Below are 24,097 nucleotides of genomic sequence, written 5' to 3'. Positions count from 1 at the left end.
CTGGGAGACTCTCCCAAGGCAGTAAACTGGGGCAACCCATGGGGCGCCCCTCATTAATTTCGTGTCTTTCTAGAATCACTGGTAACTTAGTTGCCTGATGTACATTGTCTTGAAAACCATTGTTTCATTTATTTTATTGTATTTTTTAAAATATATTTTTATTGAAGTATAGCCAGTTTACAATACTGTGTCAATTTCTGGTGCACAGCACAATACTTCAGCCATATAGGAACTTACAGAAAACCATTGTTTCATGTATTTTGTCCAGTGGAAGAATAAAATGGCCCCTGTTACTCCGTTCTGTTGAGAACCATAATTTCTTTAGGTATCTGGGAGCCCTTCTTGCATATGGATCAAAGTGAATATCTAGTTTGATTTTTTTTTTTTTTTTACTCCACCAGAATAACTTACCCCAATACCAGTTAGGGAAAATTTCTCACATGTATGGAGCTCTGTTTCCGGATTAGCTCTGTGGTGCTAAGGATCTGTTTGCCTTATTTTGCCCCAGAGCCTTACTCTTACTTGAAGCTGCTTTATCATGTATTTTTTTAAATTTTACTTTTATTGAAATGTAGTTGATTTACAATGTTAGTTTCAGGGGTACAGCAAAGTGATTCAGTTATTCAGATACATACATATATATTTTTTCTTTTCAGATTCTTTTCCACTACATGTTATTATAAGAAATTGAATACAGTTCCCTGTGCTGTACAGTAGGTCCTTGTTTGTCTATTTGATGTATAGTAATATGTATCTGCTAACACCAAGCTCCTGATTTATCCCTCCCCCACCCTTTCCCCTTTGGTAACCAGTTGGTTTTCTGTGTCCATGTTTGCCATGTGTCTTTAATATCTGATAATGCTGATCTTCCCCATTATATTTTTCTATTAAATGTTCCTCTGAGAATTTTTTAAATGTATTCTGTTATACTTATTCTTTCATAGTCCATTTAAAAAACGTTTTTCCAAATTAAAAAAAATATTCTGGGATTTTTCTCAAGACTGAATTAATATGTAAAGTAACTTGGGGCTGGTATGTAGGCATTTTATATTAATATTTGTCTTTCTATCCAGAAGCGTAATATACCTGTTCATCTTCTCCATGCATTCAAATCTCTTGTTTTAGTTTTCTAAAGGTTTTTATTGTTTCTTACCAAAGATCTTATGAATTTTCATTTTCTCTTGGGTACTCCTCTGTGTGCGTGTTTGTTTGTGTGTGTGTGTATTTTGCTATTGGAACCTGACCTTTATTTTTGTCAGTTTGTTTTCCTACAATTGCAGATGAAATGTTCTTTCTTATGATTATTTTTTATTTCTCAGGGGTAGATAATGAGGCTTATTTGTTTATTTTTGATGGCGGTGCTGGGAATTGAACCCAGGACCTCGTGCATGCTAGTCACACACTCTACCACTGAGCTACCTCGGACCGCTCTCTGCGATCATGAAAAGGCTCTGGTGCCATCTGCTGGATCCCAGGGACATAGCCGGCGCTGGCTCTGGTTGACTTCCAAAACAGGGCTTTCAACTCCCAGCTCCCTGCCGGTGCGTCGCAAAATAACCAGAAAAATCATTGTAATTTTTGGTGACAAGGCCACAAGTGCTCAACCTCATAATAATGTAAATGACTTTGTTTAGGACACACCAGGAAGGGACAAATGAAATTCTCAGCCATTTAACTAGCCTGGTGTTTGTTGGCCCTTGACTATCATGTAGATTTCACATGCTGTATTTGCATTGCTAATTATGTACATCTGATTCCCTTTCTCATCAGGAGATATATTTTCGAAGAGACAGTATGCCATTAGTTGTAACATATGATGCAAATAATCTGCTAATAGTGAAATTTTGAATTTTCTGAATAATTTACCTTTATTATAGTTAGAATAATTCTAAGTTATTCTTGTAACGGTGCTGCTCTTACTCACTTCCATTCTGATACACATTTCTTAAAAGGAAGGAGATACAGATAGTGCTTACACACATTTACATTCACTCATTCGTGTCTTCAGCTAACAAATATTGTCAGTCATGTCCCAGGCACTTTACTTGGTAGCAGGGATTCAGCAATAAACATTAGGAATCCCTGGGGCCAGGGTAAGGTCAGCACCTTGCATAACACAAATGCATAAGAAATACATGTGTCTTAAAGTGCAGAAGCCTTAAAGGCGTAAATATAAGACATGACACTGTCAAACTCCTAGAAGAGAACACGGGTAAATCATTCTCTGACATAAATCGTAGCAATGTTCTCCTAGGTCAGCCTCTCCCACGGCAATAGAAATAAAAGTAATAATAAACAAATGGGACCTAATCAAACTTAGATGCCTTTGCACAGCAAAGGAAACTATGAACAAAACAAAAAGACAAAAAAAAAAAAAAAAGACAACATTCAGAATGGGAAAAAAATATTTGCAAATGATGTGACCAACAAGGGCTTAATTTCCAAAATAAACAAACAACTCATATAACTCAATAACAAAAAAATTGATAGCCCAATCCAAAAATGGGCAGAAAACCTAAACAAACATTTCTCCAAAGAGGACATCCAGATGGCCGATAGGCACATGAAAAGATGCTCAACGTGGGAAATTATTAGAGAAAGGCCAATCAAAACCACAATGAGACATCACCTCGTGCCAGTCAGAATGGCCATCATTCAAAAGTTTACAAATAAATGCTGGAGAGGCTGTGGAGAAGAGGGAACCTTCCTATGCTGTTGGTGGGAATGTAAATTGGCTCAGCCACTATGGAGGACAGTACAGAAGTTCCTTAAAAAACTAAAAATAGACTTACCATATGATCCAGCAATCCCACTCCTGGGCATATGCCTGTAGTAAACTCGACTTTGAAAAGATACATGCACCCTAGTGTTCATAGCAGCACTATTTACAATAGCCAAGACATGAAAACAACCTAAATGTCCACTGACAGATGACTGGGTAAAGAAGTCATGGTATATTTATGCAATGGAACACTACTCAGCCATAAAAAGGAATGAAATAATGCCATCTGCAGCAACAATGATGGACCTAGAGATTTTTATACTAAGTGAAGTAAGTCAGAGAGAGAAAGTCAAGTATCATACGATATCACTTATACGTGGAATCTAAAATATGATACAAATGAACTTATTTACAAAAAAGAAACAGACTCAGACATAGAAAATAAACTTATGTTTATCAAAGGGGAAAAGGGGTAGGGGAGGGATAAATTAAGAGTTTAAGATTAGCAGATACAAACTACTATATGTAAAATAAACAACAAGGTCTTACTGTACAGCACAGGAAATAATATTCAATATCTTGTAATAAACTACAATGGAAAGCAATATGAAAAAGAATATATATGTATATATGAAACACTGTGCTGTACACCTGAAATTAATGCAACATTGTAAATCAACTATACTTCAGTAGAAACATTTTTAAAATAAAATAAAATCCTGTCCCTGAAAAAACTGCTATTTAGCACTGCTGTAGCATATCCTATAACTCTGAAACTCCAGTCTCTGATTTATGTATTTAAGCTTCAGGGAAGCAGCTCTCGTGCTCTGTATCCTCAAAGCAAAGGCAGCCCTGTTGGAACATTCTGAAGGTCTGTGGATTGCACGGCTCCTGGACGCTGCTTCTCAGCGCAGGGAAGATTTGAGTTCGGAAGTGCTCAGGCAAGAGAAAAGACAAATTGGTGAAAAGACACATCCTTCCTTTCCGACTGCTTGTACATACTAGGTTTTCGCATCGTAAAGTAGTATTTCTAAGTAGTTCCAAACATGTAATGTCCCATTTCATTTTGTTTTCCAATTTATGGCTCTGGATGAAATACTGTCCTGCATATTCTCAGCAACTGGATAGGGTAATGGAGGCCCCTTTAGCAACATTAAACAATTCATAGCACAGGGAAATACACACAAGATCTTGTGGCAGCTCACAGAGAAAAAAATGTGACAGTGAATATATATATGTTCATGTATAACTGAAAAATTGTGCTCTACACTGGAATTTGGCACAACCTTGTAAAATGATTATAAATCAATAAAAAATGTTAAAAAATTCATACAGCTCTTAAATTTGAAAATAGGTAGATATAACATGAATGAAGGGCAATACTGATTCTTCACACTGGCAACTAGATCGATATTGAATACTAAACTTGTGAACAATTTTTATGAAAACATTTTATTAAAATAAGGTAGTAATATTTACCAACAAATAAAAACCGTTAGCTTGATTTCAGTTTGATTAAAATCTTGTCATTGTCCTCTGCATTTTGCCTTCTTTTAGATAATTCTTTTGAAAACATCAAAAACCAGTGAAAGATAAATATACTATATTGATTTTTACCTAATTTACATTTTATGAAAATATTTTCAAATTGTGTATACTTTGAATGTCATTCAATTTAATTTTTTTAATCTTTTGTCAATAGAACACAATTTGTGGACATCTGGCTTAAACAACATAATTGGTACTTTTGCTGAAATGAAGGCAAAATTTTATGGGCTAAATATACAGGAATGTGTTAGTTCTCTGTCTCTTTATTACACATCCAAAATCATCAGCCAATCAACATTGTACCCAGACAGGTGCAATAATGGTTAAATGCTGTCATCTTTTGTATTTTGCTGTCCTTCAGCCACATGAAAACATTTCTGTTTTGTCATCACAATTGTTTACTTGCCAAAGTTGGAGGTTATAACATATGCTAGGTAACAACGTGTTAGGTTGATTTATAACTTTCGCGTATTCAGACTGACAGGTGATCATCTGTACCTTTGCCCAGGCTCTGATATCCTACACGAAGCCTTTATGAAGACAGTAGTCTGGTGGAAAGGGTACAAAAAATGAGTGCGTACGCAGACCAATGAGATCATTTGGGTGGTTGTAAGTGCCATGAGGGAAATGCAAGCGTGGTGTATTTGATGGGCAGCAAGGAGCCCTGCTGTGACCGCACAAGGGTCAGTGTCAAGGTCAGTCCCGTCTGGGATAATCTCCACTTTATGGAGACCTGTCATTCTGGTCTTGTCTTCAGCGTTCCCTCCTTAGAGAGTCCATCTCCAGCCACTCAAATGCCCTGCCTCCATTACCCCATCATATGGCTTTGTTCTATTGTCCTCAGGTCACGTCTCACGTTACCTGCTGGCTTTCTGATTTATCTGTTTGCCTTTTCCCTGTCTCTTCCTGCTGGAATGTAAGTTTCGCGCAGGTAGAGAACTCACCTGTCTCTTCCAGCAGCATCCGCCTCGCCTGGTGTAATGTACCCATGGAGTGAGTCAAAGTATCTGGACTCTGGATTACAAAGGGGTGGGGTGAGGGAGGGAGGGAGGACATCCTTTGAAAAGAAGCATTCATTCATTCAGTTCACTCATACAGATTTGCTTTTTGAGGGGTAGTGTCCTTGCCATGAACAGTGATTGAAATGAGAATTCATCACTCTGTCCTACGACACCTCCCATCAGATGAAAGAATGTATGGTTATAACACCGTCTCTGAAAACAGTGTTCACTGTTGCATCGAGAGGTATGTATCATTATTGCTAAAGCTTTGGATTTAATGAATGTAGAATAGCAAAAGGCATTAAGAGGATTACTAGACAGGAAAATTGTAGAGCTGCATGATCCATAACTGATATTTTAAATTCAATAACAACTGCAAAAGTAAGCTTGCTCTGGTCCTCTGCTGAATAACCAAACTGGGAGACAGGCTTTTTTTTTTTTTTTTTTTTTTTTTGTCAATTGAAGTGTAGTTGATGTACAATGTTGTGTCAGTTTCTGGTGTACAGCATAGTGACTCAGTCTTACACATATATATCTACATATTCTTTTTCATTGTAGATTATTACGAGGTATTGAATATAGCTCCCTGTGCTCTACAGTAGGACCTTGTGGTTTATCTGCTTTATATATAGTAATTTGTGTCTGCTAATTCCAATCTCCTAATTTATCCCGTCTCCCCTTCCCCTTTGGTAACCATGAGTTTGTTTTCTATCTCTGTGAGTCTGTTTCTGTTTTGTAAATAAGTTCATTTGTCTCATATTTTTTCACTTTTTAATTGGAGTATAATGGATTTACAATGTTTCAGGTGTACAGCAAAGTGATTCAGTTATACACACACACATATATAAATCTATTCTTTTTTAGATTCTTTTCCATTAAAAGTTATTATGAGATAATGACTATAGTTCCCTATGCTATACAGTAGGACCTTGTTGTTTAATCTGTTTAAATTTGTTTTTGAGGGAGGAGGTATTAGGTTTATTCATTTATTTATTTTTAGAGGAGGTACTGGACATTGAACCTAGAACCTCCTGCATGCGAAGCATGTGCTTCACCACTGGGCTGTACCCTCCCCAGTCTATTTTACATATAGTATTGTGTATATGTTAATCCCAAATGCCTAATTTATCCCCCCTTTCCCCTTTGATAACCATAAGTTTGTTTTCTATGTCTGAGTCTGTTTCTTTGTTGTAAGTAAGTTCATTTGTGTCATTTTTTTGGATTCCACGTATAAGTGACATCATGTGATATTTGTCTTTCTCTTTCTGACTTACTTCACTTAGCATGACAATCTCCAGGTCCACCCATGTTGCTGCATATGGCATTATTTTATTCTTTTTTATGGCTAAGTAGTATTCCATTGTATAAATATACCATAACTTCTTTATCCAGTCATTTGTCAATGGGCATTTAGGTTGTTTTCATGTCTTGGCTATTGTAAATAGTGCTGCTGTGAACATTGGGGTGCATGTATTTTTTCAAATTAGAGTTTCCTCTGGATATATGTCCAGGAGTAGGATTGCTGGATCATATGGTAACTCTATTTTTAGTTTTTGAAGGAATCTCCATACTGTTTTTTTATAGTGGCTGCACCAAACTACATTCCCACCGACAGTGTAGGAGGGTTCCTTTTTCTCTGCATTCTCTCCAGCATCTATTATTTGTAGACTTCTTAATGATGGCCATTCTGACTGGTGTGAGGCGATATCTCATTATAGTTTTGATTTGCATTTCTCTGGTAATTAGTGATACTGAGCATCTCTTCATGTGCCTGGTATGTACACATGCCCACATCTGTATGTTGGGAGACAGGCCTATAATCACAAAAGCTGACGAGGTGATAATCAGAAACAATTGGGAATATACCCAAATAATTCTTTTAAAATGGAGAAAAAGATACAATTCAAGATCGCGGCCTATTTTTTAAACCAAAGGTTTTAAAAAACAAATGTTATATTTATGAATTGCAGGCTTGTTCTTCTTGCTTTCCTAGTTTACTTGCAGAGTAAAATTCAGCATGGCACCATGTATTTTTGGAACTGACGTAAAAAGGGTTGAACCAAATACCTGTAGCATTTTTCTGTTTATTTTCACTTTGATGAAGCTTTCAAAAATATGAGGATGGGGAGGGAGGGGTTGTGGAGAGGTAATTACGTTTTTATTTATTTAATGGAGGGACTAGGGATTGAACCGAGGACGTTGTGCACGCTAGGCACACACAGTCTACCACTGGGCTATCCCCTCCCCAGCCTGAGGATTTTTTAAAGCAAAAAAAAGTCTTGTGGATAAAATAGGCCTGATTTTCATTTCTCACTACTTTCATTTCTTCCAAAGTTGATTGTTTTTGTAAAGAACAAAAAAAAAATTCTTTTGTGAGATCTGTTTGTAAGTATGAAATAGATACCAACTGAACTTTAAAAACGTTATTCTCTGCAAGGCAGTCAACAGCACACGCAGATGGAGATCATTAACTACCTGTGGGAATAACTGAAAAGATTTTTTTTGTGTTTCAAATGCTGTTAAAGCAAAACAAGAACAATAAAGGATTGTGTTACAAACAAAAGGAAAAGACCTGCATGGAGTACAGAAGGGAGCCCCCCCCCCCCAATTGTAACTGTGTTTCCAACAACCTCGGAGGAAAAAGACTGACACCCCGACCTGGAAGAGCTCCGCCTCCTAAGAGAAATGAGTGTGTCCGCAAAAGGTAAGTAAGTTACCGTCTCCCTCTCCTGTCCCGTGAAGCTTCTTGGAGAGGGAGGGTCACTGCGTTTGTAGCACACATCTCACTGCTTTGGGAACAGCTGGTGGTGTAACCACACGGGACCCTGTTCGGTAACAGCAGCCTGTTGTGAAGCCAGGAAGACCGATGGTTACCTGGGGCCGGGAGTGGGGTGGGCAGCGCAGCCAAGGGGCGACAGGGAACTTTTGGGGACAATGGAAACTCTGTCTTGGATGGGGACATGATACCTACTTTCTCTTTGGTTAAAACTCATCGAATCGCTAAACTGAAGTGTATGATTCATTCTGAAGATTGTGTCTCACCGGGATTAGGGTTTTTGTTTTTGTTGTTTTTGTTTGTTTTTTTTAATGCAGTGCGTAGCCTCCAGGAATTAAAAGTGGAGCGACAGGGTGGTCCCAAGCCCCAGGATGGTGGTACCCAGCATTTCCAGCGCGGCTGGCACTGCAACCAGCAGCTCATTCCAGCAAATTCTCAACCTGCTCCATTTTTTAAGGGGGGTGGGGGTGGGGGTAACAAACTCAGAGAGCCGAGAACTCGCTGGAGCTCACACAGCCCAAAGGCGCTGGCGCGGGTGCACGAGCCCGGGCTGTGATGAGACTTAACGGCTCCCGGTTTGAACCACCGCGATGCCGTCCGTACCCAATAAAAGCTGGCTAAGTGCATGTTGAATGAGTGACTTTGGCTACAGATCCTTAAAACCTCCAAAAAAAAAAAAAAAAAAAAAAAAAAAAAAAAAAAAGAGGAAGGAGAAATTTAAAAAAAAAAAAAAAGGAAAAAGAAAAATAACAAAGGCAAAAAACCCCACCGGAAAACCCCGAAAGCAAAAACAACCCAACAGCAAAAAAAAAAAAAGAAGAAGAAGAAGAAAAAGAAGCAAATTCCAGCCACGAGCCGGGAACAGACGGTCAGTACCAGCGGAGAAGGAACCCCGACCCCGGACCTGAGGCCTGGCTCTGCGCAGGGGCGGGGCTTCGCCTCCGGGAGGCGGAGTCGTCGTTTCGCGTTTCCGGTAAGCTTGTACCTCTTCCCTTGCCGTAGTGCCTCAAACCGGAAGCTCGCCTGAGGCGTGCACTAGACTTCCGGGCGAGAGTTGGGCTAATTGGTAGCATGTGGGATCCGCTGTGGAGAGTCGCTGGCGTCTGAGTCCTGCCCGAAGTCGAGCTCCGGGTGAGCAGGAGCCGTGGGTCGGGCGGCATACGCGGGAGGGTAGGGTGTCCGCGGGCTCTCGAGTCTCCGCGGAGTCGGCGCTGGCGCGTAGGCTCCTGCGGGGCCGCCGGCGGCGTGTGCGCGGCCGCGCTGAGCGCTGGGGCACTTGCTCCGACCGGAGGCCTTTGCCGCTTGCGGTCAGACCGGCTTCTCGTCCTGTAGCGGCTTCTCACGGTGGCTGCGTTTCTTCGCCCGTGTTTTTAGAAATCCGCCGGCCTGGAGGATGACGTCCTTAGCCCAGCAGCTGCAACGGCTCGCCCTCCCCCAGAGTGATCCCAGCCTCTTGTCTCGGGATGAAGTTGCCTCTTTGTTGTTCGACCCCAAGGAAGCGGCCACCATCGACAGGGACACCGCCTTTGCCATTGGTGAGCTACCCTTGAACCTAGGAAAACTGCGAAGCGTGCGTTTCCTGGATGTTGCCGTATGTTCTTTTTCTTCTCTGACTGCCCTCCTCAGGGGTTTCTAATTCTCTGATTTGACTTACCTTGTTAAGACAAAGAATGATAATCAAGGACGTGCTACAAGCTTGAAATGTATGTAGATAGCAGTATCTGAATTTCACAGACGAAGAAACAAGGTTAGGGAAGTCACCTAAACGGAGAGGAAAAGCAGCCGAAGAGGGCTGGGGAGGTAGGGCTGGCGGGGTAGGGGAGGAGTCTTCCCAGGGCTGGCCTAGTTATGTATTGAAATTGTGTTGTATTGGGGGGAGGGTAGGGGGAAGGCCTTCTGCTAGGAAGTACTTTCCATTCTCCTAGTTGGTGAGATGAGATTTATTTTCTATGCTGGAAACTAGAAAACTGTGTTTGGGGCTGTGTTACCAATTATATATGCTAAAAAAATTCAGGGATTTTTAGGGGTAAGTAAAGCTGTAAGAGAAGGGTGAGATAGATGAGTTTGCTTGCAAAGAATTGTGAGTAATCTGCTGGCCTTTTCCTAGGATGCACTGGCCTGGAAGAGCTGCTTGGAATTGATCCTTCCTTTGAGCAGTTTGAGGCACCACTGTTCAGTCAGCTAGCAAAAACCTTGGAGCGCAGCGTTCAGACCAAAGCAGTGAACAAACAGCTGGACGAAAACATTAAATTATTTCTTATTCACTTGTCGCCTTACTTCCTGCTGAAGCCAGCACAGAAGTGTCTGGAGTGGTTGATTCACAGGTAGCAAATGGAATTATGGAAATAATTATGGGGTCACAACATTCATCTTTTTTTTTTTAAGTAATGAGAACATTTATCGATTTAAAGTTGAAGAATTAGGTATAGTAAGAGGCTAATGTCATTTCTGTTGAGTGAGATTAGCTCTTTTCATACTGAACTCATTTATTTTGATGGTGAAAACAGGGCTGCTGAAGGCTCTGAGTAAATAGTCTAACCTCAGTCCTCAGGAGCTCACGTCACTTTGCCGTTACAAATGGCTGCTGCGTATTTGGGGCAGAGGGTAGTATTAAACGTCTTCCTTGACGAAAGAACGACAGCAGTGATTTGGGAAGAGGCTGATGGTGTTCTCTAAAATACCTTTACTGAAAAACAGCAACAGCTAACGCGTGTTGAACGTCTATACACCAGGCCTTTGTGTGTATTATTTCAGTGCTCACAGCATGCTTGTGGAGAGATGCTTCTCCCATCCCCGTTTTACAGTTGAGAAGACAGAGGTGTGAAGGGGTTAAGTTGCCTGAGTCACACGACTAGTAAGCTGAGATACAAGATTGTTTCCAAGGATGTGATCTTTCATCCACCTTGGAAACTGTCTCAGTGAAGTTTACTCAGTTTATTTTCTCGTTTATTTGAATCACATCGGTATATCGCAGTTTACACGTTTTTGTCTTTTCTCCCTTACGTATATTTTAAAAGTAGGAAGGTTTCACTTCATTAATTGGAGGCCTGGGGGTATGGGAAGCAAGCGAGTCATTGAGAAAACAGACATTTAACTTGGGTCGTCTGATCATCCGAGTATTAGACTCACCAGACGAAAAACATCTAATATCGCCCCCCATCTTCTAGCATCTGGTCTCCCCCAAATAGATCATGAATGTGTAAGGAGTACTTTTTACATTGGGTTTTGTGTTTATTCACTCATGAAGCTTGTTTAGCAGACATTTTAAGTTCAATACGAGGATGAATAGGCTGCCCTTTCTCACTGTTTTGAAATAAATGCCACGGTGAAGGTGTATACAAAGTTTTGGGCACCTAGCGCTGCCTGAAGTAGTTGAGGGGAGAGAGCTTGATGGAGAAAGTGACATCTGGGCTGGCACCAAAGCTGTATATAGAACCACACTAAAGGCACAGGTGAGAGGCTAGGAGAGTTCAGGCAGACATGAGAGATCGCTCAGCTGGGAGAATTAAAAGCATCTTGAGAAAGGAGGCATTTGCACTAGATCCTAAAAGCTAGAAGGAATTTGATGGATCTGACAGAATCAACAAATCTGTGTTATTAGAGAGGAGGGACCCTTACAAAGTTTTGTGAAGTTCACAAATTACATGTGGCTGTATTCAAAGAAAGTAATATGATTTTCTGTTTCACTCAGTTTTAAGGTTTTGGGTTGTAGCAGTTAGATAAACTGAGGAAGTTCCGCCGTGGCAGGTGGACTCTAGGGCAGGGGGAGAAGCCGACGTTGCTGCCCCGCTGACCCGTTACTTCTCTGTCCATTTGACTGCTGTGATCCCACAGTTATGTTGATGTAATAAGAGTTTTTTTAAGAAGTTGAGAGGAAGTGAATGGGTGTCAGTTTTGATACTGAATATTTAAACACACTGCTGCATAAGAATTGGCAGAAGCCTGTTGAAGAGTGCTGGGATGTCTGTTGTTTAAGTTATGTGGTTGTTTTGGGCGTGTAAGGAAATAAATGGTTGGGACTTTTGTGTCAGTTCGAATTTTTTCTTTTTCCCCCAGGTTCCATATCCACCTTTACAATCAAGACAGCCTCATTGGTTGCGTCCTGCCATACCACGAGACAAGAATATTTGTGCGGGTTATACAGCTTCTAAAGATCACTAACTCAAAGCACAAATGGTTCTGGTTGTTGCCAGTTAAGGTATGGTTGTTGAATGACATGTATCTGTAGTCATTACAAATCTTAATTATGAGTATAATTTGGAGAAAGTAAAATCGTTCATACTCCTGAGAGTGGTCAAGTATTACCTCCATCACTTTTATTTTCTGACTTCCAGGTGAAACTGTTTAGAATGATAGCTGGCTTTTATTTAGTACCTGATACCAGGCTAGGCAGTTTATATTGTATTATCTTGGATTCTCACAAAACCATTTTTACAAATGAAGACAGGCTCAGAATTAATAAGTTACTTGCCAAAGTTCATGTAACTCTAGAGTGAAAATCCAGATCTGATTCTAAAGCTTGTCTTTACCATGCTGTCTGGCATTTTACATTTTGGAACTGAAAAGCTTAAAAAAAAGTTGGAGGTGAAGAAAAGCATAAAATACTTACAGAAATTAAAAGGATGAGGACAACTTGAAGGACTTCAGGAAATTAATAAAGTTGTAAAGAAAATGCTAGGAATTAATTTACAGGTGAGGAACAGGATGGTTGCCTTATAGGAAGGGCCTGGCTGGGATGGGATAGCGTGATTTTCTGTAAGACAGCAGACTCGCCAGTATCACTTTGTTTGCAGCCGTGGTAGAGGAAAGCAGGTGTACCTTGTGGGCAGGAATTGTACTGAACGTTGAGCATGGAGTTCAGGCTAGCGGACTGGGACTGTGAAGGAGTTACCTTTATGGGTGATGGCAGTGAGTTCCATGATCGGAATGAGAAGAAAGAGAGGAATGGAAGTTTATTTAGATGAAGAGTTTAAGAGTTTGGATGTAAAGCACTTGAACCGAAGAAGGTTGAGGAAGAGAAGCCAGCCCATGATAAAGCTTCTTATCAAACTACTCAGCGTTCCCTCTGCTCACAACACGCAAATTAATTTTTTCCCAAGTCTACACACAGACCCTGCCGTTCTAGTCACAGTAGTTTCAGGTTTCCAAACCCCACCTACCTGTTAAAGTTCACCTTAGATTAGCCTTTCCCTGGCCGATTCAGAATGTATCGTGTACTGACACCTGCCATGCACACTGCTGGGCAGTGGGAATAGTGGTATAAATTGGCCAGGTTCCTCGTCTGGTTCTGTTAGTAATGCTGTAAAGCAGTGACAGAGCCATGGCACGTTGGCTCAAACACCATGTCTAACCAGTGGAGTTACTAAGAGTCTAGAGAACCCAGATACATCTAAATACACAGCTAATGCAGCACACAAGCACTTTCCCCTGGGAACCTCCACACTCGCTGTGGGTCCTTCTTGTCTGAATTTCTAAAGTTTGCACAGTTTTATGTGTTAATCTCATCTCTGCCACCAGTTATAAGGGGGGACTCTTTTGTATTTATGACCTGCAGTGTGAAGCTGCTACTTTGGCCAGTACTTGAAAAATAATGCTGACTTGATGAATGTGCTGAGTAATCGTCGGTTCTTTTTGTCTCATAGCAATCTGGAGTGCCCTTAGCTAAGGGAACTTTGGCCACCCACTGCTACAGGGATCTTGGGTTCATGGATTTCATTTGTAGTCTGGTGACAAAATCTGTGAAGGTGAGTAGTGTATTCTTTCACGAATGTATAATTCCATTAGAAGGTTGCTTTGTCTGAATGAAAAAACATACAAAGGTCTTTTCTAATATCGGTGGTACCTTGCACACGTCCTTTTTGTTGAGTGATCTGCTGTCTTGGATCATGAACAGTTTAATCAGTCTTCCATGACCAAAGCTGTTTTTCTACAAAAATTATTCTCCTTGCCAAATTGTGTTTCCACTGACTGTTTAAACAAGGAGACAGCCTAAGAACATCAGGAAGGTGGTTCATTCTTGTCATATCTAATTGAACCATTAAATTTGTGTATTTAATGTTGCGTGTGGTCAGAACGCAGCTGTCAGCCTGCAGTAGGTGAGGAGAGCTGTAAACGAGTGTGTGCTTTCATCTGGTCGGCCTTTCCCTCTTCAGTGCGTTTTGTGCTTTGTGTTCCAGGTTTTTGCCACGCACCCTGGGGGCTCAGCTCAGCTGAGGGTGCTCTTAACTTTCTATGCTTCTACCCTGGTGTCAGCTCTGGTGGCCGCCGAGGACATATCAGACAACATAGTTGCCAAGCTGTTTCCATACATTCAAAAGGTTGGCCCGGCTTATGTGTAAAGTAGATTATTTTGTACCTGAAGGGATTTTCCTGCTTTTGAAAATTTCACTTCGACATAAATGTTTTTACCTTGACAGTTTATTTCAGGTGGCTGATGAGATTTAATTTTTAGGTAAAAATATAACTTGTCTTAAAAACTTAAGAGTGGGATCTTAATTAGGGCCCCTTAAGAATAAGCATTTGGCCCTGCCAGCTCCTCCCAGACTCATTTTCTTAGCAGTCATTTTACATCACCGGAGAGAGGAGGAGGAGAGAATCTCTTCAGGGCAGAGGCTCTCTCATCGTTCTTTTTGCGTTGACTCCTACTGCTCCGTGGTTCTCCCCAAGTGCCTCATCCCCGCTCAGCTTCCCAGGTTCCCCTCGGAGGCACTGCTTTAACTTCCCACCAGTGTCCCCGAATTACCGTCTCTAGTCAGACGCTGGTTCGTTTCTGGTTCGAGTCTCCCGTACGCAGGCGGTGTTCGCATGGAGAGGAGGACTCCCTGGCTCCCGCTAGGGTGTGTGGTGGGTGTTGGACTCGGGAGACCTTCTGTCACCCTTCTGTTACCCAGGACTCTTGTCTGGTTTCCATGTCTGCTCAGAAGGGGGCAGCACCTTGATTTTTCATTTCCGAGGGGTGTTGACTCTCAGTGTCTGTTAGGCTGTGTTAATCTCTAATTTATGACACTTCCGGTTTGTTAAAATAAAATAACATTTAAAGTAGAATAAAATAACATAGTTTATCATTTTTCCTTGCATTTTAAAAAATATTTAGGGATTGAAATCATCTTTACCAGATTACAGAGCTGCGACGTACATGATAATATGTCAGATTTCTGTGAAAGTGACCATGGAAGACACCTTCGTCAACTCACTGGCTTCACAGATCATCAGAACTTTGACCAAAATTCCCTCTTTGGTCAGGGATGGACTGGGTTGCTTGATAGTGGTCCTGCAGAGACAGAAGCCAGAGAGCCTTGGGAAAAAGTACGTACAGCTGAATTGAGAAGTGATAGTAATTAGAGGAAGATGAAGTTATTTTTAGTGATTTTTTCGTAGGACGTTTTATGCTATTTTTAAAAATTGCCATTTGTTGTCTCACGTGTAAAGCCAACACCTTATGTTGCTGCCGCTTCACAGGCCATTTACGCACTTGTGCAGCGTTCCTGACCTCGTCACGCTGCTCCAGAGGATCTCGGAGACGCACGACGTCGGCCCTCTCCTGCGCTACATGCTTCCCCACCTGGTCACTTCCATCATTCATCACATCACAGGTGTGTGGGTGTACTTTTCTTGTCCAGAGACTTGCTCTCATGTGATTCTCTTAAAATAGGAACCACATCTTTGTTAGTATCTTTAAGATACTTAGAGCTTCTGCTTTCCAGTTGTTTTTGTGTGATTTAACTATTTTTCTCGTGTAAGAAACATTTGGGGTGGAGAGCAGGTTGGTCAAAGGGAGATCCTTGTTAAGTCAGTGATATGCTTAGTATTTTTTTTAAATGTGTGTTTTCAGTCTCGAATAAGACTGGAATTCTTTTTAAAACAATTAAAATATGTTTCTGAGTAAAATTTTACCTTCTCATACAGATACTTAATGAGCTATATTACAGTGAATATCCAGTTACCAAAAAGTTTTTATCTCTTTAGTCATTGAGAATTTAAGACCAAGAAAATCTCATGCATAAAAAGCCAAAAAGTTAATTAGAGTGATTATTTGCATTATGTTTTTTATCCTTCAATAAATACAGAAAGATAAGAAGTTCTTGGTCCTGTTACTGCTGGGCTAAGAAAGACACACATCATCTCTACAGTTACGTTAGTCTGTTGGGAAATGAGGTGTGCGTAACCACACCTCAGTTTAAATGTGAGTTTCAGAAACATGGCTGATGCAAATGAAAGTGTATCTCTCTTGTTCTGTTGGTGATGAGTGGTGCAGCCAGGGCTTACATTCATTCAGTCGTAAATCTGGGCCAGGAGGTGACAGCTCTGGGCTCAGCGAGGAGGTAGGGAGGTGGAGGTGTGGCCTGTTTTCACAGGGGGTTTGCTGAGACGTAGAATCAGGTCCCAGCTTCACCACTTGCAGTGTGACCTGGGGAAGACTGTATATTTTGAATTTCTGTTTCATTAATGAGAGAGGCGTGATAGTATTTGTTTTTTTAGAATATAGAGAGTTTCAGATAAAGGATAAATGAGAGAACTGTATACAGAATTGGTGTGAAAAATGTAAATGACTAAGTGGGTGAATTGCATTTTTGAAAACAGGTAAAAAGCTGGAGGTCAGTATGTATGTTTTTAAAGCTATTTCTGCGGTTAATGACGTAATAACACCTAATAACATAGGCATGCAAAAATTCACCCAGTTGATTTTAACTTGTTATGTGCTAAGGAGAAGAAGCTGAAGAGCTGGATGGGCAAACCTGCAGGCGACTCTTGGAAGCCGTGCTCTCCAGTGTACCGCTGAAGAGCGGCTTGGACCACTTGTTGGCCAGGTACGCTGCTGCTTTGACGTTTATGATTTGTATTTCTGGGGCTAAGTGTAGTTTTCAGGGTTGGCTAACAGATTTCCAGTATCCCTTTGTAATGTAATTTGTCCGTGTCATTTCGTTTAATCCTAAGTGCTTAGCCCAATAATTGTGGCAGAAGAAAAAGAAGTAATGTCTCTCGTCTGTCTTTTGTGCCTGTACGTGATCATGGAAAGTTAGTAGTGAAGCTACATTTGGGTTATTCTACATGTAATTTGTGATTGTTTAAAATTTCCTGTTGATAAATGGACCAAAATACCTGAGACAGCACATCACAGCGGGTAGTAGTAATTGAGTGTTGGCGTGAAGTAAAGCCAGCACCGTCTCCGTTTTCTTGCTTGCTTGACACGGGGGCAGGAAGGTAGGCAGTGCAGTCTCACGTCGGTCTGCCTGCCCTCTGTCACCCCCGGGCTACGAGGGGGTGGTTCTGAAGGTCAGGCTGCGTGGGTCTGGCTTTGCCGGGGTGTGTCATGGGGCAGGCACCTGTCTGCTGGTGTGTGTCATTCGTGCCCTGGCTCCCACGGGTGGCGTGTGGGTTACACGAGCCAAGTAGGTGAAGGACTGTGGAGAGCTTGGGCTCGGGTCCGCCTGGGGCTGCAGACCCAGCTGTACTTCCTGGGGCGGAGCCGGGCGCGCCCGGCGTTGGCTCTTGGTGCCGTTCCCTTCGACCTCGGGCTCCGTCAGGCTTCTTAGCCCCGGCTTTGTGTATCTGTGAACTAGGTCTGCTCTCTGCCGCGTGGAGGTCTGACAGAGGTGATGTTTTCCAGAGTCCTTAGAACATAGTAAGTGTTCAGTAAGTAGTAACTCTCGTGTCTGCTGGCATTTGCTTTGTTTTGCAGCCTCCTTTTTGAAGAGTATATTTCGTACAGCTCACAGGAAGAAATCCATCCTGATAAAGTCTCTCTGCTTAACGAACAGTTTCTTCCACTTATCAGACTTCTAGAAAGCAGGTGGGTTGCGTGTGTGGCTTCTTGTTTGTGAAGAGATGGTTCTCAGGTCGCAGCTTAATACAGGGACTGGACTGCACGAAGCCTGCTCTTTGCTTCCTTTCAGGAGGGACAGTTTCAGGGTCTCACTGTGCCGGAAATGCGAGAGGAAATAGGGGTGGTGTGGGGACTATGAGCGTATGATTTTTTACAGAGAGACCTTCTGGTGTTGAAGCAGTGGTGATAATTGATCAGGATCAGTTTGCATACTCCATTTGTCCAAATTTGCTTCAGTCTCAGTAGTTTGAAAAGTTTTATTTCTCCTTTATGCACATACAGCGTGTGTGGTTAATACCTTTATTAGGAATAACAAACTAACCCTTTGATTTCATCCCAGGTACCCCAGAACATTAGATGCTGTGTTAGAGGAACACCTAAAGGAGGTCACAGACGTGAAGAAGCAGGAGCTTTTCCACCAGTTTATCTCCCTTTCTACAAGCGGAGGAAAGTACCAGGTAGCTTTGTCTTGGGGGTTTATGACACTTACGGGTGCCACACGGATGTGGTCGCGTGAAGAGCCCAGGAAGGAAGTTTGCAACCTCAGTCCTCTCTTTGGAAAGTTTCATGGAGAGAGAAGGTTTTATACAGGTTTGCCTAGTTACCTGAAGTAAGACTCTGAGGCAGGAATTAGATAACTGGAGAAGGGTACAATTAATTTTTTAAATAACTATGCATGTCATACTTAGGAAAAGTGTTATGTTAGAACTTCAGGGATTTTCTGGTAATTCACCCTAAGTCTTTATACTAAAAGTTAGATGTTTAAGTAGTTCTTATAATTAGCCTGGAAAATAAATATTATGAAGAAAAGTATAATTATTTTGGCTTTTCTCATCTGTAATTAGACTTTGATCTTTATTGGTATTTCATTCCCAAATTGTAGGTTGATGGACTTCCTTCTTAGTCGAAATACATAAATAACCTAAGTTGTCACTAATCTGAGTGTCACTGTTGTATCATTCAGATGAATTGCATTCTCTCTTCAGTGATCAGTTTTTAAAAACTTTATCAAATGTCCTCGATGTCATAGCCAACAGTGCAGCACGTGTTGTCTAAGAAGCGCACAGGAGTTGGCGGGACGGTCTCAGAGTATGTACAAACTGGGACTCAGAGGTTTAAACCCGGGTATGCTGACCAGCGGTTTTGAACTCTGGGTAAACTGCATACAAAACTTACAGTTGAAATACCAGCCAATCTGTAAACTTCTCATAATACAAAAATGATGCTTTGAGGTGTGAAATACTTTTTCTAAACTAACAACCTATATAAACATTTAAAATAATAATTAAAAACAACTTCAGAATTTATAAAGATTAGCTATAAAAATATATTGACAGTCACTTTTCTTACATATGTACCATTTGGTACATTACAAAACAGTCTCTAACATAAAATTGCCTTAATAATGCTACTGTTTTAGAATCTGATAAACCTTGCATTAAATTGATTATAAAATCTTCTTGAAAAACCTTGGTCTGCATCTTCAGAAAGATTTTTAAATCCTCTAATATCTTAAGGGCCTGTAAGCATTCCATTCTGGTAAAGCACAACAAAATAAGTAGTGTATATTCAACTGCAGTTGGAGTAGAGAATCAAAAAACAATTTATTAAATATTTGTAGAAAATCACCATTCCCAGAGTAACCAAAAAAACAAACTAAAAGCATCAGACTTTTAAACAATTCTCTGCATTCTGATAAAAACTGTTACAGTCACCACACTCCATTCATGCACCTTAGATGCCTTTTAGGACAAGGCCTCAAACATGATTAACCCCATCTCAGAACCCTCTCAAGTCCAAAAAACAAGCTTTTAAACACCCATTTAAGATCCGACAGTAGAACAAGTGTACATAATCAGAGCACATAATTTATATATTTAGTTATGTGTCAGCTTTTCTGCTTGTAGTTTAGAATCTATTGGTGGGAGCTGGTGAATGTTCATTTCTTCTTGAGTAGGTTTAATTTTTACAGAGCTTCCAGTTGTGCCAGTAACTTCCTTGAGGTCATTTTCTGCTTTATCCTCTGTCACCAGATCTCTTGCCTAAGATATTTTTGAGTTGCAAAAGCCTAAATAAAAAGCTTCATTGTTGACCTTTTAATTTATAAAGCTCCATCAAAAAGAAAAGAAACCCATCTACTTTTTAGGCAAGTCTGCAGAAGTATTTTCTTTAAGAATCAAGCACTTTTATTAGAATAAAGATCCTTCAGAGTTTTTAACTTTTCTGTTAGAGTTTTACTTTGATTTTCCAGGACTGCAGCTCGGTTTTCCAGGCATTTCACACACTCTTTCTTCTCTCTGTGGCGTTCTTGAGCAGCTTCTGTGTTTTTCATCAGTCTTATTTCTCCTTTCCTTGGGGGCCCTCGGTCGGAGTTGTCTGAGATGTAAGGGCGCAGGAGATGTCATCACCGCAGTTTGTGGTAGCAAGTGGCTGAAGGTGTGTCTGCGTAGCTCCCGGCGTGGTTTGTGCAGCTGCCTGGTTGCTGCGCACAAGTATTACCGCCCAGCAGAGGCTTGTGTCTGCTGGAGCGTTGTGCCTTGCTGGGGACCCTCTGAGTTTGTCGTGGTAGGCATGTGAAGCCCCTGGACCCTGTCTGCCTGGGCTGGCCAGCTATAAGGCTCCACTAGGGGCAGTGGCAGTGTGCCGTCCGGTGCTAGTCTGATCAGACTGGAAGTGACTACAGAAACTCCAGGGTTTTCTCCTTCTCCTTTCCTGCCCCAGATATCTTTAGAAGCTAGATCTTTGAAAAGATCTCTGCAGATGGGCGCCGTGCTAGGATCCCGTGGGCTTTCTGTGCGGAGCCCGTGTGTTGGATGAGTCCTGAGACTCGTCACTTGCTGATGAAGTTGTTGAGCAATACAAGGAATAGGGGGTCCCTGAACTGTTGAGTCAGATTGAGGTGCTGTTTCTGAAGCGTTACTCTTGTGAGAGCCTTCCATAATCAGCTGTGATTCCTCGGGGCAGCGGGACCTCCACCTCCACTCCCCCCAACGCCTGTCTGCTGAGGCCAGCACCTGCTCGGGGCCAGGAGGCCACTCGGTGGGGTGGTTTCCTTGGCTTAGTGGCGTGGCGCTCAGCTCAGCTGCTGCTTGATCTGGCCCAGGGCTGTTGGCCTGGCCTTGACTCACGCCCGACCTGCCTGCCTCTTGTAGACTGCAGTCAGCGATCCATTTTTTTAATTTATATTTTCATTTAGGTGCTAATATAGAGATTTGTCTTTGGTGTTTTTCACCTTGGAATCAGATGTACATAAAGAATACAGAATTACTTCACTGCTTTCAACCTAAAGGCACAAATATACACGAAATCACAACATTGTAATTCACACTGTGTTCTGGAGGCAGAGATTTTGCTTAACTTTTTACCTTTGGTTTGCTTTGCTTTTTGGTCTCTGAAATCAGACAGTTGTTACTGAACATGTTGGGCAGCTTGGGGTGGTTTCCTCTCCTCTGGTTTTCCTTTTTGATAGCACGTTGCTCAGATTTAATGGCGAAATCATTTGGTAATTGTGATGAATCCTCTAGTTTTTAGCAGATTCTGATACCTCCTTGATGCTCAGTCTGAATCATCCGCTTGCTCCTGTGAGACTTCTGGCCGTTAATCATCTGAGAAACATCATGGAAACGTCACAGGTTGGTGTCCGCGTTCTTTTCTGACGTCCTTATCCTTACGATGAACAGTGTAATTCTAGAATAAGAAGCTGAAGTTACCACCGAGAGTCAGTGTTAATGACAGAGATAAGCCCAATAAAGCGGCTGAGAGTGCACGGGACGGAGAGTCAGGGCTGTGCACGCCAGGAGCCAGCGCTGTGACCTGTGTGTGCCCGGGTGGCAGCTGTTCTCCTGTGTTTCCCCGTCACGGGTGGTTAGTTTAGCTGTAGGTGAGTTTTTCAGGCTAGAATTCATAGATTAATTCACAGAGGTTCACGTGTTACCGGAATTTTCTAGTTTTGACACTTGAATTTGATGGTCTTAAATTTAACGTGAGCCTGTTTGGGGACATCAGAGCGATCGCTTTTGGAGCCCTGTTTATGATTTCAGTCCCTGCTGGTCACAGTTTAAAATTTTGGTGGCTCCAAGTAGTAAGTACAGAAGCTATAGCTTAATTTGTAGACAAAGCCTTTGTACCAACATGGTGTTTTACAGAGGCTCCGCAGTGATTCACATAGAGCGGTGTTTTCCGAACGTCAGCCATTCAAGCAGACTTTTTGCCGCGTTCGCTCACCACTGACGCTGCTTCCTTGAAGCTTTTCTTCAGCGTCCTTCACATGGACTCGTTTTTTACATAGGCTTTTTAAAATTCAGTGGTGGTCGACTTGTTAGTTTCAAGTGTACAGCTTAGTAATTCGGCATTTTTGTAGATTATACTCCATGCAAGGTGGTTCTAAAACACTGACTGTATTTCCTGTGCTGCACATTGTATCCTTGTAGCTCATCTAATTCATCTACTTTACATAGCCCTTCGTATCATGAGTTTGAAGTTCTAGTTGTATATACATTTTACTGTTCTTAATAAAATTAAAATAGGACTGTTCATCTGTGTAGTTTCTAAGATCACCTCATGTACTGCCTTTTGCAAATTTGGCAAATTTCTGGGCCAGAGAAACACGGTAGCAGAGCTTAGTTTCCTCACAGCACACAGAGGTGTGCACGCACCGAACCCCAGACTTGTGTCCTGGCAGTTAAAACCACATGCATGTTATGTGTAGGATTTAATTTCAGCTACTTATAATTACCACGTTAAATTCATCTCAGTTTGAATTTTACTGTCTTTAATATTTGACTTGTAATGTAAAAAAGATTTTTTTTGTTCTTTTGTATTTTTAGGTTATACTTAATTTTAAAAGTGGTTGATAAGTTTGTCTTATTGATTTGTTTGATAATTAAACTCAGTGAATACTGCTCTTTGTTTTAATAGGGAGATTTTAGTGTCTAGAATTAAAAGGTTGTCCTGGAATCTCTGAGTCTGGAAGCCCTTCTCAGCCTTCCTTTTTTTGATCCTGGCCTCCCCTGACCTCCGGATGTGTTAGTTTTTCAACGAAGCGCAATGCAGACATTCAGCTTCACAGGCTACGTGCTGTGGCTGCAGTCGGCGTCTGTCTTTGCGTGCTTCGACTTCCTTCCCCTTCTGCGTCAGTGGCAGGACGTAGGCTCTCTTCTCTTCTAGAACCCAGACTGGGCTGTTTTTGTTGGCTTTTGGGGGAATTCTGGCATTTGATACATGAAGCTTTGACTTCAGTTTTGCAAATTCTAGGGGTTTTACTTCTTGTCTCCCAACCTTCTGATGCACATTTTTTTTTGTAGGGTTACTTTTTTTTCTCTCTCCCCATCTGTGGATAGAGAGAGATTCGGTTTGGTTAGTCTTATTTTCCTGTTATGGTGCACGATCGTATGCTTTATTGTCTTTTGTTACTTAAAAATAGGATTTTTTTTTTTTTTTTGGCAGACTGGCTTCTCAGTGCATGTCCCTGTCCTTGTAAAAATCTTGAAAGTTCGTAGCTAGCTTTTAGCAGTGCTTACTCTATTTAAGGCACGGACTTGTATTATTTAATCCTGTAACGGCCCTTTGACGTAGGCGCTCTCAGTAGCCTTGTTTCGTAGATGAGAACGGGGAGGCCTGGAAAGGGTAAGCAGCTTGCTCAAGGTCACACGGCCAGGCGGTGGTGGAGCCGGGATTGAGACCTGGGCAGTCTGGTTCTTTAGTCAGTGCGCTCCCAGTACCTAGGCTCTTGTTTCAGCACGATGAACTCTTCAGTGCGGAAGCTACATTTGGCATTTCCATTATATCTTACTATATCTTCAGTGGAAACTGGGGAGAGTTTGTACCAACTTCTCATCTACAGGGACCTTCTGAGATTGCCTGGTTCACTCAGGTGTGCTTAGCTCTGCCTTTGCACCCGGGGCCGCGAGCCTGTGCCCCTTGATGGGTGTTCTGGGGTGTTCCCGCTTCCTCTCTAGGGTCACGTCTCGAGAGGTTTCAGGGACAACTAAACATTTTTTTTTCTGTTGCTCAGGAGAGTATTGACGAGTCTTTCATAAAAGAAGCTGTTTTAACCCGATTAGGCGATGAGAGTATAGATGTTGTCTTGTCAGCTGTGAACGCTTTTGAGGTGAGTGACCTCGTTTTGAAATGCACGTTTTGTCTGTGTTTTCTTACCCTTTCTCACATGATGCTCTGCTCTTGGCAGGAACGTATGGGGAAATTATTCTCCTGTGGGAAGTTTGTTC

The 24,097-nt window shown here is 41.7% G+C and overlaps 1 protein-coding gene and 1 pseudogene across 4 annotated transcripts in view; one reads left to right on the top strand and one right to left on the bottom strand.

Annotated features, from left to right (window-relative positions):
- Positions 1 to 9,044: 9,044 nt before the first annotated feature.
- The window catches only part of HEATR1 (HEAT repeat containing 1), a 45,687-nt gene continuing 30,634 nt past the window's right edge, over positions 9,045 to 24,097 (top strand). For 3 of the 4 annotated variants that reach the window (XR_004324164.1, XM_032491918.1, XM_032491917.1), the window contains exons 1-13: positions 9,045 to 9,178; positions 9,422 to 9,582; positions 10,155 to 10,371; positions 12,104 to 12,245; positions 13,690 to 13,791; positions 14,224 to 14,364; positions 15,141 to 15,352; positions 15,506 to 15,639; positions 16,752 to 16,854; positions 17,727 to 17,837; positions 18,211 to 18,328; positions 21,395 to 21,502; positions 23,884 to 23,979. Coding sequence is in view for 3 of the 4 variants with exons in the window: in XM_032491918.1 (XP_032347809.1) it covers positions 9,441 to 9,582; positions 10,155 to 10,371; positions 12,104 to 12,245; positions 13,690 to 13,791; positions 14,224 to 14,364; positions 15,141 to 15,352; positions 15,506 to 15,639; positions 16,752 to 16,854; positions 17,727 to 17,837; positions 18,211 to 18,328; positions 21,395 to 21,502; positions 23,884 to 23,979 (1,626 nt within the window). In the remaining variant the exon portion in view is untranslated. Of the gene's footprint in view, positions 9,179 to 9,421; positions 9,583 to 10,154; positions 10,372 to 12,103; positions 12,246 to 13,689; positions 13,792 to 14,223; positions 14,365 to 15,140; positions 15,353 to 15,505; positions 15,640 to 16,751; positions 16,855 to 17,726; positions 17,838 to 18,210; positions 18,329 to 21,394; positions 21,503 to 23,883; positions 23,980 to 24,097 lie in introns of those variants that run through there. The other variant, XM_032491916.1, reaches the window with a different exon arrangement.
- LOC102506100 lies at positions 19,802 to 21,043 on the bottom strand (annotated as a pseudogene).

This window comes from Camelus ferus, chromosome 11, assembly GCF_009834535.1.
Source record: "Camelus ferus isolate YT-003-E chromosome 11, BCGSAC_Cfer_1.0, whole genome shotgun sequence".
In the NCBI taxonomy this organism is placed as follows: domain Eukaryota; kingdom Metazoa; phylum Chordata; class Mammalia; order Artiodactyla; family Camelidae; genus Camelus; species Camelus ferus.
Note: the sequence above shows the minus strand (reverse complement) of the source record. Positions and strands in the feature narration are given on the sequence as shown.